At 37.9% G+C, this 18,450-nt stretch overlaps 1 protein-coding gene across 2 annotated transcripts in view; it reads right to left on the reverse strand.

The window, feature by feature from the left end:
• Positions 1-18,450, reverse strand: part of SERPINB7 (serpin family B member 7) — a 56,214-nt gene that overhangs the window by 16,142 nt on the left and 21,622 nt on the right. For both annotated transcript variants that reach the window (XM_055291994.2, XM_055292002.2), the window contains one exon: positions 7,209-7,394. In XM_055291994.2, coding sequence (XP_055147969.1) covers positions 7,209-7,376 — 168 coding nt within the window. In that variant the 5' untranslated portion in view covers positions 7,377-7,394. Of the gene's footprint in view, positions 1-7,208; positions 7,395-18,450 lie in introns of those variants that run through there.

The following is an 18,450-nucleotide window of genomic DNA, read 5'->3' on the forward strand; positions in this document are numbered from 1 at the left end:
AACATCTCTGCTCTTGGCCAACGTGGATTTTCAATGCCTTAAAAAATATGGCAGTTGGGCGTGGTGGCAGGCGCCTGTGGTCCCAGCTACTCAGAGGCTGAGGCAGGAGAATGGTGTGAACCCAGGAGGTGGAGCTTGCAGTGAGCTGAGATCAAGCCACTGCACTCCAGCCTGGGGGACAGTGCAAGACACCATCTCAAAAAAAAAAAAAAAAAAAATTGGCAGTTATCTCTTCTCAATTGAGAGAAAGAATTCAGAGAGAGAATATGCTGGGTACTCTGTATCCTTAAACAATCCTGCCTCAGTTTTTTAGTCAATTTTATTGCAGCTGCGACTTCATTGGTGAACAGTGAGTGGTGAACAGTGGGGTTGGTCACTTGTCACGAGGAAAGGAAGGTTTAACAGGGACCTTCCACTCCATGGAATTATTTATTTGGACTACTATAAGAAAGGAAATAAAAGCATGTGTCTTTATACTTTGGACTATATCATTATAATTGTTTCATCCTATGTCAGAAAATAGATGAAGTTTGTCTCTCAGGGCTCCCAAAATGAAAAGTTTCAAATGGAAGTCATTACTGTCCATCATCTCAGTATAAGATGGAGAGAGACATGAGCAGTGGCCGGCTTGAACTTAGGTGGTCCCTTTGTATCCTTCTTTCCTAAAATGAGGGGTCAGGAGTTGATGAGACCAGCTCTCTAATCTTTGAAACAGTTCAAGGAGGAAAGTTTAAACAGTAAAGGCTGAGAACATATTGGAAGTCATATTTGATTATGATATAATGTCTTGAGCAAAATACAAATGGCTATGTACATTTCTATAAATATAAGTTATAAAATATAATTTGACTGATGTCTGCTGGTCAAAGTTTTAAACCTTCTACTTATTACAATCATATATCACTTTATGCAGATTCTTTCTGAGAAATGTATCGTTAGGTGATTTTGTCATTGTGTGAATGTTACAGTGTGTACTTACACAAACCTAGATGGCATGGCCTACTATACAACTTGGCTACATGGTATAGCCTATTGCTCCCAAATACAAACCTGTATAGCACGTTACTGTACTGAATACTGTAGGTAGTTGTAACACAGTGGTAAATATCTGTGTATTAAATACATCTAAGAATAGAAAATGTATAGTAAAAAACTGTATAAAAGATGAAAACTGGTAAAACAGTATAGGCACTTCCCATGAATGGCACTTGCAAGACAGGAAGTGGCACTGGGTGAGTCAGCAAGTGAGTAATGAGTGAATGTGAAGGCCTAGGATGTTAATGTATACTGCTGTAGACTTCACAAGCACTGTACACTTAGGCTACACTACATTTATAAAGAATATTTTTGTCTTCAATAATGTTAACTTCAGCTTACTTTAACTTTTTTACTTTATAAACTTCTTATCTTTAAAAAACATTTTGATTCTTTTGTAACAACACTAGGCTTAAAACACAAAGACATCATACAACTGTACAGTTATATTTTTTCTTTATATTCTTATCCTGTGAGATGTATTTATTTAATTTTTTTACTTTTTAAACTTTTTTGTGAATAAGTAAGACATAAACACTTTAGCCTAGGCCTACACAGAGTCAGGATTGTCAATATCACTGTCTTTTTCCTTCACATCTTGTCCCACTGAAAGGTCTTCGGAGCATTAACATGCATGGCACCATCATCTCCTATGATAACAATGCCTCCTTCTGGAATCACTCCTGAAGGGTCTGTCTGAGGCTGTTTCACAGCTAACTTTTATTTTTCATAAGTAGAAGGAGTACACTTTAAAATAACTACTAAAAGTATAGTATTGTAAATGCATAAATCAGTAATAGTCACCATTATCAAGCATTACTTACTGTACATCATTGTATGTGTTGGGCTTTTATACAACTGGCAATCCAGTAGGTTGGCTTATGCCAGCATCACTACAGACACGTCAGTAATGCATTTCACTATGATATTATGATGGCTGCAACATCACTAGACAATAGTAATATCTCAGTTTCATTATAATTTGATGGTACTGCCCTCATATATGTGGTCCATCATAGACCAAAATGTCATTATATGGCCTGTGACTGTACCTTGTAAAAAGAACCTAGTAATTCATGTGAAGCCTTGCAGAGAAAAGAATCTCGCCTTCCCATTGGCCAAAATTTCTCTTAAGACAGACTGTAACTTTTTAACAACTCCCTGAAGTTCTTTTTTTTTTTTTTTTAATAGTCCTAAAGCTACCACTGGAAAGAATTATTTAGGAATACATGCATGGAACAAAAATATAAAATACCATGTTAAAGTGATTCAAACATACTAATATCTTCTCTGAGATAATGCTTGTGGCACCCAGGCAATAATTTTAAAATTATATGACTATCCAGAAGTCATTCTCCTTAACTTTTTGAATAAAGTTTTAATAAGTTTAAATAACATCATTCTTTGATCATTACTGATACTACTCTCTTTTGATATGAATTTGGTTGATTTTCTGATATTCCTAATTGAATCTTAGTAAACTGGAAGGGTCAAATATTGAAATGATACGTATCTGTTTTTATCTTTACAAAAATCCAAGAAACTGTAGATTCAACGGTAAAACTACCATGACTAAAGATGCATAATGATGCTACAGGTGGAGCATCCTAATCCAAAATCCAAAATGCTCCAAATTCTGAAATTTTTGAGCATCAACATGACACACGTGGAAAATTCCACACGTGACCTCATGTGATGTGTCACGGTCAAAACTCCGTTTCATTAAAAAAAAATTTTAAATGTTGTATAAAATTACCTTCATGCCATATGTATAGGTTGTATATGAAACACAAATAAATTTCATGTTTATACCTGGGTACTATCCCATCTCATGTATAAACAAATATGCTGAAATCTAAAAAAATCCCAAATTGGAAAAAATCAAAAATCAAAACACTTGGTCCCAGGCATTTTAGGTAGGGAATATTCAACCTGCAGTAAATATTTATGTGTGATAAATAATAGATGAAACTTCAAAGGGCTTGTTTATCACAATTCTTCCTCTTCTTACTTTTCTTATCGAATTCTTTGGTGTTTCTATCTGAAATACAAAGTGTGCTATACTTTCATGTTCCCTCATGTGCTTATGTAGGGAAATCAGAATTTTTTTTTTCTGATAACTGGTTAATGAATTCAGATGATGGCAATGAGGAAAATCATGGGTCTATACAGTCTAAGCAATTTCAGGACATTTGGATTAAGGATTTTTTTTAAAAAAAAGGATACTATGAATCATCCTTGGGCTTCTACCCATATATTCATGCCAAATTATAAAACTATTATTTCTTCTTAGAGAGTGGTAGAATACGTAATATATTATAATGATTATTTTTAAATGCTTTTTGTAAAACTCAGTTGCATTTTAGAAAATTCAAATTTGTACAACTTTTAAATAATATTGTAATCCAAACATGACTTTAGAAAAATATATATATGTGTGTGTGTATATGTATATACTTCATAATGTATTTCAATGGAAACATCTTGCAAGAGAGAAGAAAGTCCAAACACATGGCTCTCATACATATGTAATCCAAACATGTGTAATCCAAACTATATATAATATATAAAATAATGCATTTCAAAGGAAATGTGTGGGGGTGTGTGTGTGTGTGTGTGTATAATGCATTTCAATGGAAATGTCTTGTGAGAGAAGAGAGGAGTAAGTAGCTTACGAAATAGGAAAATCACTTTTTAATACTTTTATATTCAAACACTGTAAGAAAGAACAGCATTATTAGATCTAAATGAAAAAAAGAACACACAAAAAAAACAAAAAACAACAACAAAAAAAACCATGAGTCTGAACCCATGACTTTGTCAGTAAATATGCTTTTCCAGCTCTTTCACTCAAATGGTGAGCAGCCTTCATGGCACTTCAACTGCATTGAACCTCAAGCACACTGATTCTTGACTTTAATCAAGTAAACATATATATTTACTCTATAATATATATTTAATAGAGTAAATGAGCCACAGTTTCATGAGGAATAGCTGAGCTCCTTCTGGAGCTAAGACAACTCAAGACAAGCCCAGATAACTCAAGCTAAGATAACTCAAGACAAGCCCAGAACGTCTTGTCAGAAAGCAAAAATATTTTAAAGTTATTGGGAAGAATTGTTTAAAAAGATTGGGTTAAAGAGATATCTACTGGCCAAGCTATGACACTTTGAGTGTCAAAAAGAAAAAGAAACACAGATCCATGGGAATGCTTAAAAGAGACACACAAATGGAAGCCATAAATTGAGCCTGGATTCATTTAAAATAGAAATGTGTGATTCATGGTGTCGAGGGTCGAGTGTTGTAATGAGAAACCAACTGAAGCAGGGGAGAAGCTGAGAATTAATTTCCTAGAAGACATTTACAGAGGATTAAAATGTGTGCAGATAAATTAGATGAATGTTTTTGTGTCTGTAGTTGCCTTTTCTCCTCTTACATATTTTTTCATGCAAGATCATAATAGTAAGAGTTATAAAAAGTCACACATGAGAGTAACTGATGAGGCAGTAAAGAGTACAGAGCAAACTCCAGCAGAACAGCAGCTCTCTCAGTTCACCATGACTCATGAGCTGCTGACCCTGGCCCACCAGGCATGAGGTGCGGGGCAAGGAGACCTCAGAAGGTGTACCAGACAGGAGCTGAAAGATTTCTCCTGACATAAAAGCACACAGTAGGTAAGAGCTGTGTCTTCTGTTGCATTAAAATCAAGCTTTAGTCATAGGCATGGCGCCTGCATATCATTGTCTAACACAATGAACAGTGACAAGTCATAGGCATGGCGCCTGCATATCATTGTCTAACACAATGACAGTGTAAGGTTTTTTTCTTTATTCATTTTATCATCAAATAAACATCCTCCATGCACAAGTGAGGACACTAGTGCCCACAGAGATGAAATGATTTTCCCAAGGTCAGAACTTGGACCCAATCTTCTAACTCCCGAACCAAGGCTGTGTTTCCCTGATACCAAGTCATCTCACTTGGTTCTGAAACATTATGCATTTTTATGAATGAATACATTTTTATCTGTTGAATGTTTTTCAAGGGCTTTATATTTATTTATCAAAATACTGACTTTAAAATACTGAAGCTTCATAATGATGTACTTTGAGCTATATTTTAGTTTGGTGGCTTCAGAGCAGTTCTCAACTGGAGACTGGTTTTGCTTTTGAGGGTATTCTTTGGAAATACTTGGAAATGTTTTTGGTTGTCATGATAGGGGAGGGGTATGCTGCTAGTAGTTGTTGATGAGAGGCCAGGGATGCTGCTAAATGATGCATAGGACAGCCCCTCCCAACAAAGATTTATCCAGCCCAAAATGTCAGTAGTGCCAAAGTTGAGAAGACTAGTTGTAGAAGATCGTCCTGAGTTTGAATCTCAGGTCTGCCATCTACCAGCACACGGTAAGGTCACCCCTCCATAAAATCAGGATAATATTCCCACTTCAGTGTGTCAACGTGAATATCAAATAAGATCATATTCTTAGGGCTTATCCCAGATCCTGAACACTGATGAAGTTCTCAGCAGATAGTTGCTACTATCGTCTCATTAAAGTGTGGTATCCTATGTACTAGGTTGTAAACCGCTCTAGTGCTTGAAAAAAACGGCAGTCTAAGACTCTGTAGTTGTTCTCTAGCAATTAATATTTACTGAGCTATTCAGATAAAGGAAGGAATTATTCTAGCTTAAATTATCTCCGCAAATGGTTTTCCATATGAACTGAGGTACGACAGGTTACAACAGGCACCAGATTCCTCTGGCAAGCCCTTCTGAACTAAAATAATGGGAGGAATAGTGGGGCAAGAGGTGGGCACAGGGAGGTGGGGGCAGAAAGGGACGACATCAAGGCCTCTGCATGCAGCCTGGACCTGGCATCTCACTTGCTGTTGAGCTACTGAGTTTCAGTGGCAATTTTCTGAGAAGGGAGGGAAACCTTGACCATTCCACTTCCCTATAAAGTGCGCCCAGAGCTGTGTGCAAGGGTGTGTTAATAAGCACTCCTTGAAGGTGGCCGTGAAGGTGGTGATGATGACAATGTGAGGACTATTCAGGTAGGCTGCTATTATCTGGAATGTACTATGATGTTTTTGTGCCCAGGCAACCAGTGCTTAAACTGGGATGTCATTGGAATCTCCTTCTAACTCTCCTATCTCAACTGTATCTACTCAGGCAGTGGTTCTCAACCTTTCATGTGCACCTGGAGAGCTCATTAAAACCCAGAGTGCTGGGCCCCACACCCATAATTCCTGATTCAGTACTTCTGGGGTAGAGCACAAGCATTTGCATTTCTTTCTTTTTTGTTTTGTTTTGTTTGTTCGTTTGTTTTCTGAGATGGAGTCTCCCTCTGTCGCCCAGGCTGGAGTGCAGTGGCGCTATCTCGGCTCACTGCAAGCTCCACCTCCTGGGTTCACGCCATTCTCCTGCCTCAGCCTCCCAAGTAGCTGGGACTACAGGAGCCCGCCACCACGCCCAGCTAGTTTTTTTGTATTTTTAGTAGAGACGGGGTTTCACCATATTAGCCAGGATGGTCTCAATCTCCTGACCTCGTGATCCGCCCGCCTCGGCCTCCCAAAGTGCTGGGATTACAGGCGTGAGCCACCGCTCCCGGCCAGCATTTGCATTTCAGTGGCGCGATCTCAGCTCACTGCAATCTCTGCCTCCCGGGTTCATGCCATTCTCCTGCCTCAGCCTCTCTGGTAGCTGGGACTACAGGCGCCCGTCACCACGCCCGGCTAATTTTTTTTTTTGTATTTTTAGTAGAGAGGGGGTTTCAGCATGGTCTCGATCTCCTGACCTCATGATCCGCCCGCCTCGGCCTCCCAAAGTGCTGGGATTACAAGCGTGAGCCACCGCGCCCGGCCCAGCATTTGCATTTCTAACAAGTTCTCCAGGCGGTGCTGATGTCCTGGTCTGGGAAACAAACTTTGAGAACCACTGCACTAAGGGAAAACATCAAAGCTGCAGTGCTTGGAATATTTCTGCTGCCTCTTGGCTCAAAAACAAGTACTGCAAGCTGTGTGCTTTCTTCACACCCAAGGCCTCGTGGAGATGTGTGAAGATGTGACACCTCGCGCCTCATGATGACCTCCATTAACAAGGGGACCATGGCAACGAAACGTTCTCGTGGGAAAAACAATTTGTCCCGATGATTAACTGCAAAAGCTGAGACTGACCTTATCAATTTGAGAGAGAGAGTCACCTTGAGCGCCCAAGCGGACCAGGGCCAGGGCAGCAAAGAGGCTCAGAGAGGAAAAGAACACATTTCCATTTCCTTGATTGTCATCCATCTCTCTGAACAGGTTGAAGCAAAACTCTGCATTTGCTGCAGCAAGGGAGGCCATTGCGAAATGGAGTGCAGCCTAGAGGACAATGAGGAAATGAAATTAGTTCCTGATACATTTTCTAGGAATATTATATTTTTAGATTTATTTATTTTTTATAATTTAAAGCTTCATTTTTTTCAGCCTTGGAGGTAATCATCAAATAACTCTAACAAAAAGGGAAAAATTCCCTTGGCCCAGTATCCTTGTCACTAATACCCTAAAACTATCTCTTCTCGTTGGTGGACATTTCTGTCCTCAGTGGCCTGTAAGTGGGCTGTTTCCAACCCCCAAGCAGACACATTCATGGGGCTCGCTATTTCTCAAATCACCCCAGATTTCTGAACTGAAATAGAGCGAAAGTAAATATTACAGTATTAGACAGCCTACTTGAGACACTACAGCCTTTGCTTTCTAAACTAGCTGTAATTCAATACAATGTTAAATTTTTGAGGTTTAACACATCATTTTTAACCCATTCTTTCCATTAAGGCCTCTGTACATTCTTAGAACAATCGTACATTCTTAGAACAATCATACATTCTATTTTTTTCAAAACTGTCTTAATTTTAAGTATTATGCATCATTGGTCCCATAAGTGTATTAATTTGTTTAAAACCATTTTCTGATTTTTTTGGAATGCAAAATGTGGTTATCAGAGCATGTATCAAGAACATGTACAAGACTTTTCAATACATAGGCCTGTTTCTTCCTAGAGAACCCAGGGTGCAGTAACAAATTGGAGATTATCTTCAAATTCATGATGTTGTTTCTGAAATACAGAGGCCTGCCACCACCATGGAATTCTTCAGAGATCCACTTGGGTAATTTTTTTTTTTTTGCAGAATTTCTCCACAACTCAAATCAAGCTTGGAGTTGTCTCAGACTAAATGAACTTACATGAATTCTCCAAATTATTCCTCATGAATGTCCAATGATATTACATCTGATGGTGTGGCAGGTGCCAGGTGTTGCAGATACCAGGAGTCAAAAACCCTTAGGGGACTTCGTCCAAGTCTCAACGTTATTGCTAATAGTTAGTTGTGTGAACTGGGTCAAGTCTTTAATTTCTCTGAACTTCTAAGTTTCATCTTGTTCAGTGAGGTGATCTATGTACAGGATCTAGCATAGCAATTCTCAACAGAAAATCATGCTTCCTTGTACCTTTTGCCCCATAAGAAGAGCACACATAGGCATCTGGGGACTGGCATGTTGTGGGTGAGGAAGGGGGTCACAAGGAGGGAGAGCCATGCAGTCTGAAAGAAGAACATTCTAAAATTGCCATTGTGTTGGCCTTGTCGCAGTTGCAAATACTTAAGGCCTTTTAAAATTGCAAATGAAATTAAAACAAGTTTTTTAAATTTTATTATGTCAAATGGGAGTTTGAGTTAAAAAATAAAAAAAAAAAAAACTTTTCTAGTATAAGGCATGATCCAGAGTAGACATTCAATGAATTGAAGCTGCTGCATTTACCATTCTCTGTGAAGTGGTAATAGCCTGTTCTGTCCTAAAAGACAGCAAACATTTCCAGAAAGAATGTCCCTGAGGGACCCACACTCTGCACTTTGGAATTCCAAGCACAGAGAACACCACTGAGGCATGACACCCTACATGATGCTGTTTTTCAGGGTCAAATTCAGCTATATAGAATTCATTATAAGTCATACTCCTCAGTTACATCCTAGGCACATAAGGTCAGAAAATAATTCACACCACACATATCTTTACTCTAAGAAAGAACACCTGTGTTCTTTCAAAAGTTACCCAGAAAAAAATGTATGTTAATTTTATATCTAATCCAAGTAATCCCAGGTAAAAGGTTGTGGCAATTGTGATTAAAGCTACAGGAGAAACACTTTGCAACAAAGGAGACGAGAAACAATGAAAGTTAGGGCTGGGTATACAGGATGCGAGTTGGCAGGAAAAGGGCAGCTTTATACAGTGAATGATATTAGCAGTGCCAAAGGCCCTCAAATGTTTAAGGGATTCAAATCATATTTGAGACCTAAAAATAAGTATTCCTTCTAAAATATGAAAAAATAAGATCAAAATTAACAAGTTTACAATTAAATATATGAAAATGAAATCTATGTTGATTTTTCCATTTAATTTAGTAGTCATAAGAATTCCATTAATTTTAGAAGGAAATTGTGTGCTAGATTCTCTCCATCCTAAAGAATTTCCAAGGCTTCATGCTGGTTGCTGAAAATCAGACAGTAGGAAATGAAATGAATTTCTCTCAGGAAAGTCACTTTGAAAGCAAAGTCATATTAATCCTTTCAAAGGATTTACAGTGAAAATTATATTTAATAGAAGATTGGGTGTATTTTAATGTTTTCATAAAATGTGAGCTAGAGCTTTTAAAATAAGACCTGAAAGATTTTTAAATGACCCTGTTTAGAAACCTGCTTGCACGGGCCAATGGGGGTCTGGAAGCTATCATTTCCCAAAGTGCAAAAATATACTTTAAGGTATATTTCTCTTTGTTCAAGTTCCAATTCTTCTTGTTGTTTTACAAATTATGCCTAAATATTTTATCCTTTGGGGCAAAAAAAATTTTTTATATTTTTGAATAGTATTCTTTAATTACTTTCTAAGCACTAATCACGAATTTTCATTTTCTAAACTTTCAGGCATCCTATTTCCATGGTAAATTATTGATGAAACTATAATCTTATTGGAGAAAAGAGAAGCTACACAAGAATGTATTCATTCAGGATACAGAGTACATAAATGTTTAGCTTAGGTAAGTTTTATGGCAGAGAAACCATACTAGAAAAAAAAAATCACGACAGACAAACATGAGCCAAGATATTCCTAGATAATTATAAATTCTCAAGTCATAACTCTTAAAATGATAGGTGATACTAAATAGTATATTTACTTTAACATTCTTGTACAAACATGTTCATGTATGTTTAAAATAAATACCAAAAAGTATGTTCCATTTCACATAATTATTTTTATTATCTTTCTCTATGCAGGTGCACTGTTTAAGTTCCAGGAGTAAAAGTAAGATTTGTTTCTCCTCTTCTGATATAAAGTCTGATTCTCACTGGCAAATAAACAATTATATTTAAGGCTGAACTGATTGTTTTACACCCCCAAGTTTTCATCAGGTGACACATAAATAAAAATTAGCATGAGACCAAAACGTGATTTTTCCTTTCACCTATAAATACTTTCAAAGCAACTTAAATAGATAAAACATTAACAAAAATAAACTAAGTTCAGGCAAGCCACCAACAGCTACCAATTGACTTGAGTGCCAGTTAAATAACTAAGGAAATTGAAGGAAAACAACCACATTAAAGCTACCTAAAGAAGATGTCAGTGTGACACCACTCAGTATTTCATTGTCTGGACATGGCAATGCAGGAAAATTCTTTTCAAACCATAAAAGAACGTGGCTTTATATTCTGATTTTTCATTTTGCTAAAAATGTATTATATTCTTATGTTTCTTGCATAAATATTTTAGCTTAACAAACAAGCATGCAATTAATTTATAATTTTAAGTTAACAAAAATTAGCAAGTGCTCATGGATGTTTTCACATCCCAAACTTCAGACTTGAGGGTCTAAAAGACCATGGCAGCCTGAAGCCTATTTGATTCCTTATGGTCTATTTTAATCTGAGAACTTTTTTATCCCTTTCATCCTTTAGCCAATATATTATTTGCATCAAAACAACAATAAAAATAGATATTTTCTCACTATAGCTTCTTTTTAAAGTTTAATAAAAAGCAAAAAGTAGTTTTTAAATAAAGCATAAGAAAATTCAGGCACAAAACACATTCAATAAAACATAAAGTTATGATACTATTTTATGGACCTAAACTTATTACACCTAACTGATGAATTATATGCCTTAAATGCTTGATAAAAGTATTATCTAGTCTTAGGATACTTTTGCCTGTACATGGAAAATTAATTATAGTTCGTGATACATTATTTTTAACAAAAGCTTTTATATTTACTGAATTAGGATATACATATAGGAAAGAAATGAATAATCCCTTGAATGTGATTAATTTTTATTCTTATCAATAAGTCAAATACAATGCTATACAGATAGTACTGGGAGAAATATTTTAAAATCTTTGTATTTCTTTTAAAAACCTAGTTTCAAATTTTGATAAACCTCTAATCAAATTAGTATATTATGCACTTAAAAGAGTTCAATTCTAATCTCAAAATTTAGTATATTCCAACCTATAATGCCTTAAATAAGAAACAGGAAATATAGAATCTAGATTTGCACATAATCCCCACTTATCTCTTCAAAGATGGAATATAAATTTTTCAGCTGGCATCCGATTCCCATGCCATTCTCCCATGACACCACTTAAATCAGTCATAGACAAGCTGTAAGGTGGAGAAGCAGACAAGAGGACCAATATCCGATCTGGATATTGTTTGATGAGTTTAATGTCTCAGACACAAAGTAACCAAGATTTATTTCTCTCTCTCTCTCTCTCTCTCTCTCTTTCTTTCTCTCTCTCTCTCTCTCTCTCTGTGTGTGTGTGTGTGTGTGTGTGTGTGTGTGTGTGTGTGTGTGTCTTTTTTCAAAGGATCTGGCCAGACTTGAAATTATGGACTTCAGAAATATTTACCTTACTGTCTTCATAGAGGAAGTTGGCCGCTGGTTGGGTGAGTCTGAAAGAGTTCCTTGCATTACTCTGAAATATAAAGCCTCTGACTCAGACACTCCCTACTTTTTTTTATGATGGCCATGATAGTTTTAAATAATGTCGTTAAAATGAATATGTTCAGGTGCTTTATAGGGCAATTTAAAAGAAGTCTGTAGAATATTAGCTACAGCTCTAATTCAAAGTAGTCAAATAGATATTTTTAATGAATCAAATTTTAGCATGAAATGTTATTTCATCTGATATTTAATATCACTAGTATTTTTATGTAGTAAATTTAGATATCCCTACATTAAGGCACAACTGGCACTTCTTACATGTGGAAATTCAATTACTGACTTTTGTTGTTGTTTATTTGATTCCTCCCTGCTCCAATTTTGGTATTTGATGAACAAGACTGAGCCCCACCTGAAATAATTCATATTCTGACATCTATAAATTCAACTGTCATAGAGGAGTGGCTCTGCAGTCCCAGAGAGGTGAAGAAAGCAAAGTGCTATAGAATAGAGTGGGCCTTTTCTCATCCATAAAATAAAAATTCACACCAATTTCATTTTCATTAATACATGCACACATAGATATGTGTGTGTTGCTATGTATGTGTATAATCACCAGCATGGCATTTATGCTGTATTTGGGGAACACTGTATTTAAGGGAGGTAGATGAGCTGTCCCTCTCAGGAGAAGTACGGTTGTACTTTACACAGCATTTCTGACTTTATCTTACACATTATTTCCCACAAGTGTTTGCCCATACTGCCTTTATTTTCATTGTGTGATTAATGCTAAAATTGAGTATGCTGACTGTTTGTAGCTCTCTAAGGTGAGTATGCTATCAGAGGGAGAGATGCATTAGAACACATTGAACACATGGGCCGGGCGCGGTGGCTCACGCTTGTAATCCCAGCACTTTGGGAGGCCGAGGCGGGCGGATCACGAGGTCAGGAGATCGAGACCACGGTGAAACCCCGTCTCTACTAAAAAATACAAAAAAAAATTAGCCGGGCGTGGTGGCGGGCGCCTGTAGTCCCAGCTACTCCGAGAGGCTGAGGCAGGAGAATGGCGTGAACCCGGGAGGCGGAGCTTGCAGTGAGCCGAGATTGCGCCACTGCACTCCAGCCTGGGCGACAGAGCGAGACTCCATCTCAAAAAAAAAAAAAACAAAAAAAGAACACATTGAACACATGGAGAGGGATATCTACCCCCATCAGAAAAGAAATACATTAGTGATACGAACTTAGAAACCAAACAAATATCCAAAAAGTGAGCAAATTTGATAATTATTAACTCCAGAGAAAGCTTACATTGTGAAAAGTATATCATAGTACACTTTATAGATCAACTGTGAATAAAATTATCATAGTCGTAATGATTTAAACCCTCCAGTCCTCATTAGACGTCCATTGGGACCCACTTCTTCCCTTTGTCTACCAGAGCTTCTCACAGACCTTGGTTTATCTAGTACACCCAAAAACTATGCTTCACATCAGGACATGGTCTTTCAATTCGCACTATCTTAAGGCACACAAGAAGGTTTCTGACCACAAAACTCTACCCTCATCTTCTCAAGGCTGTCTGAAATCACCATGGCAGTAGCCATCAGCTCCCACGCCACTGATAGAAGTAAGGTTTAGAAGGCAAATAAATCAGGCACGAAAGAATACACACAGTAAGATGCCCTTCATGAAAAGCTCAAACCAGACAAAACTGTTTTTTTATGGATGCTTCCATGGGTGGATAGACTAAGCCAAGGGTATAACTGCGTTAGTTAACTCTAGTGGGAGGGGAGGTTCTGTTGGTAAAAGAATGGGGAGGGAGGTTTTAGAGGTTCTGGCGATGTTCTATTATTAAATTTATGCATCTATTGAATTCATCTTTATGTAGCCACATTGTATTTCATTATTTTAAAACTCAACAACAACAACAACAACAAAAACATGAAGCCAAATGACCAAATGCCTCTGAGATAGGGTCATGGCATATTGTGTATAACTGATAATTGATCTATTCCTGATAGCAGGTTTTGATGGACAATGGGCTGAGACACCAAGCCGAGGATACACAGGCGTCAGTGAGGTAAAGAATAGGATGCAAAATAAGTCCAAGACTGACTGACATAGCCCAAGGAAGAGACCACGGGTCACAGTGTTCTCTCCAGCAGAATCCAAACCCAAGCACATTTGTGTATGGTGATACAAGCTGCCCCACCAGAAAAGCATCCCTCCAAGGAAGCGACCTGGAGAGATTTCAGTCCTCTGAGCATGATCACTGGCCGTTTACGTCTTCCTTGAGATTCGTTAGTGAACTTACCTCTTGCCTACAACAGAAGATAAGAGCAATAATGTAAATCAGTAATTGGATATGCAAATCAACATTGTACTCACGCTAGCATCTGATACCCAGAAGCAGTGATGGGAATCTGATCTCCTTTCTCTAGGTGATCGGTTCTCACTCACAAAGAAAATGTTTCCACACTTCTCAAGGCTGTTGAGCCCTAGGTATTTTCCCCCATGCACTTAGGAAGGTGATGAAGGAGAGCTTCGAAGGGAGCCTGTTTTACCACTACCTAATGAACCAAAGTCAGCATTTCTAGACAAAAATTTGTTCTAAAATTCAGAGAATTCAGTTTTAAAGGCTGTCCAAAGGTGCAGCCTGCACCCTGCACAGGCAGCAGCTTATTGATGAATAGACCTGGCTTCTGGGATGGCTTCCCTATGACTCAGAGCACAGCACTGTCTCTCAAGAATCTTATAAGCATTTAGGTTTTGAACCAGGTTTCAAAATAGTATCTGACTAAGGTGGTTGTTATGTAGTTCATTCAGTTTGTATGTGAATCAGATTTGAGGAGGCAATATTCCCATCTCTGTTTCTTATAATGACAATGGTTTCAACGTAACCATAAAAACAAGTTTCAGAATCAACAGTATTTGTCAGCCTGGGTCAAAACATACTCTTCTGTGAGAAATGTGCAAATAGACTAACTAGACATCAAATCAACTAAGGCAAGATAGCAGTGACAACAGTGACTTTGTGAGTTTAGGGTGCCATTTTATTGCAACTTGCCACTCATAGCCTAATTTCTTTCAACCCTATCCTGTGTAAGTTTCCCTGGCATAATGACCTAAAATAGAATCTCACACAGTGTTTTTTATCATTCTCCAATCTTAGATTTTCATCTGGACCTCTAATCTTTTTAGCTGGCTTCTCTTTGTACTGCTTTCCATCCTTCCCTCTTTTTCCCAGTTTTCTCTGGCTTGGAATTTTCCAGAGAAACATTTGCCCTGTCAGTTATTGCACCTGGCTTCTCTAAATGCTTACCTGAACTGAGCAGCTTTAGATAGGAGCTGAAACTTGGTGTGTTCATTCATTCTTGTCATCCTGCCAGCCTCTCCTCCACCCTTCTGATCTGGCAATGGAAAGCCACGTCTGCACCACCCAGATCCTTCCTCCTATAATACAGGCTAGACTTTGTTAAAGTGGGTTTGCACTTTGAAAAGTGGCGAGGTGTAGGGAAAGGCAGGTTGGGCCCAGTTGGTTGCCTACACCTTTGCAATCAGAACATGCCACACTGGGGCAACAACACAGTTCAGTTTCTGGCCCTAGCATCATGAGGTTGAGCTGTATGTTGCACCTACCATCACCTACTATGCACGGAAGTGACTGCAAGCCTGGTCCTTCTGCCTGAGTGTTTTCAAAAATACAGCCAACATTTATCCAAGTAACTGCGTTCTCTATTGTAAAAAGCTATTGGAATTAGAAGGTACCATCATCTTACAGTTGCTCGCCTCTCAATTTTGTGCAATTTTGCCTCTTTTCCAGGAAGAAGGGGGTCCTGTTAACTTATCCAAAATCAAATAGAGTAGTTATTGCTCACCTCCATGATTGTTTATGAGTAGTATAATCATAGAGAAAAGTAAAGTTGCAGATAATCCCTGAAATTTAATTTTGATTTTGCAGTTGTGGCGAACTTTCTGAAGGAGAAGGTTGTTAATATGAAAAAAAAAAAAAAGCCTACAAATGGATTCCCTGTTCTCCATATTCTAATTGCAGTGTTCATAGGCTGAATATTTTGAATCCCACATCCTTTCTATTTCTTACCTACTGAGGATATAAATTACTTTCAAGTGGTGAAATGGTGAATAGGTAAAAGGCAAGGGACTCAAGTGACACACATACTGGATAATCTTCTTGGAATTACCAAGAGTCATCCATAATTAAGGCTCTACTCACCATTGTTTTCTTCTTCACATTAACTCAGACATCCCTCCCACTACTGTGTTTGCAACAGTTGATTTACAATTAACCAATCCCAAAGTGACATAAGTCTGAGAAGAAAGCAGTCATGTGGACTGGCGTGTTACATTAATTATTCTCCCTTGCCATACAATGATAATCCAAATTTCCATTGGCCTTGCCAGTTCATGCATATAGATGAGGAAACATGAACTGTAATAACCTACGTTTACTGTCTCTTGTCCTCACTTACCCAGGGCTGAAGATTGCTAAGAAGTTTAAGGGTTCCCAAGGAAACAGATTTGCTCCTCAGCTGCAGCCACCACACGGGTCTTCTGTGCTTCTCTTCTCCTGCTCTGGGCCCTCATCAATGTTCTCAGTCTTCAGAGAGCACCAGTGTCTCTGCCAAGAATATTATTTCCCTGTGCCCTCATAGACACCAAGCCACAGGGTCGGCATCATCACTTGGTCCCATGAAGAAATGAGAAGAAGAGCCCTTCCTCACTCTTATGATACTTTGCTACCAGGCACTTAGCAGGGATGCTAATTGTCCGTGCATCTTCTATTGCTTGGCATCTAATCAGTTCTAGTGGCAGATGCTTATCCTTGGGACCAGTTGAATAACAGAGACTCTTATGTTTCCTCATTCACCCACCATATCCATCATTACTCATGCATTCTTTTTGTAGGTTCCTTGACTCAATTAAAATGAACAAGTGTAAGGAGACACTTTGTGAGGCTACCAAACCATCATATCACCCAAATACATTTCAATCCTTTCTACTGTCACCACTAAATATTCTATCTGTAAATTTTTATTTGAAGGCTTTATCCGAAGTATTTCTCCCCTCATTTTTTCCAAATGAACCACTAGCCATTCCTTCTCTCTAAAGGCATAATATAAAATAAATTTAAAATGTCCACCTTTCCCATCAAAAGCCTTGAAAATAAAACAAAGTGGTCTTATCTGGAGCCAAAGTTATTCTCTTCTCCAAAATTTAGGTGTCCTATAAAACTAGGGAGTGATTTTTAAGTAATTAGGGGATGACCAACCTGAGCAACATAGCCAGACCCCATCTTTCTAAAAATAATAAATAATTATTATAATTAGGGGAAAGCACTGCCTTTTCACAAGTCATTTTCATGCTAAATCTAAAAGAAAAGTGGTGTTTTTTCCACATAGATTCGATGTCACAACTTCCAATCTCAAAAAGGTTTTATTCATGGTAGTTCTCCAGCTACCTAAACAATTTTTACCATTTTTTCAAGATTTTTTTTCTTAAATTAACTCAAATTCAATACATGTGTGCCCACAATTATAAGGCTGTATTCTAGATACTAGGAGATATAAACTCCTTCAGGCCAAAAACCAAGACTTATTCCTATTTCTTTCCCATTGTATATTATAGGGTCTGTTAAGACACTGGGGGCTTGATAAATGTTATTGAATTAATGAAATGTGCTAAGGTAAAATGAAACAAGTGATAGGACAGAAAGGCAAGCAAATGGAAGTGCTCAGGAAGAAATAATTGGAAGTGGGAGTCCTAATTAGGCCTCGCAAATAAGCTAGCATTTGATCTGGATCAGGGAAAATGAAGATGAGAAGCATCCCAGGGAGAGAGAGCTGCATGAGCAAACGCCCATGGAATTAGTGTACATGATGTGTTCTGAGAATAGTTAGCAAATACCTAATAATCTGGCGTGGAGTGGTGGGGACACTTTAGGCTCAGCTGTCTGATAATGATGTCAGTAAGAGACAGAGAATTCAGCAGGAGGAGGATGAATGATGGGGAAAGAGGAAATAACAAGTCTGGTTTTGAATACAGTGAAATTGAAATACCCATAGAGCATAAATTTGGAAAAAGTAGTTGAATACTTAAGTCTGTATATAAAAGAAGTGGCTGGTGATAAAGATGCTTATTTGGGGTCTCTGACATCTAGATGGCAGCTAAAACCTTTGATGTGACTTCCAGACAGAGTCCAAAGCAAAAAGGAGGAAAAACATTGGGAAGATCCCTTGGGAAATTCCCACACTTAAAGGATAGGCATAACAATAATCCAGACTTCTATAGAGACTTGGAAAGGCCAGACAACCAGCTGCAACAAGAAATTCAATATTTGTAGAGGAGCTATTAGCAAGGTGATGTGATTTTTCTATGGTCGTAATTGGAAGTCCAAGAGCAAGGTAGAGAAAAATCAATGGTTAGGTTGC

The sequence above is a fragment of the Symphalangus syndactylus genome, chromosome 1, assembly GCF_028878055.3.
Source record: "Symphalangus syndactylus isolate Jambi chromosome 1, NHGRI_mSymSyn1-v2.1_pri, whole genome shotgun sequence".
NCBI lineage: Eukaryota > Metazoa > Chordata > Mammalia > Primates > Hylobatidae > Symphalangus > Symphalangus syndactylus.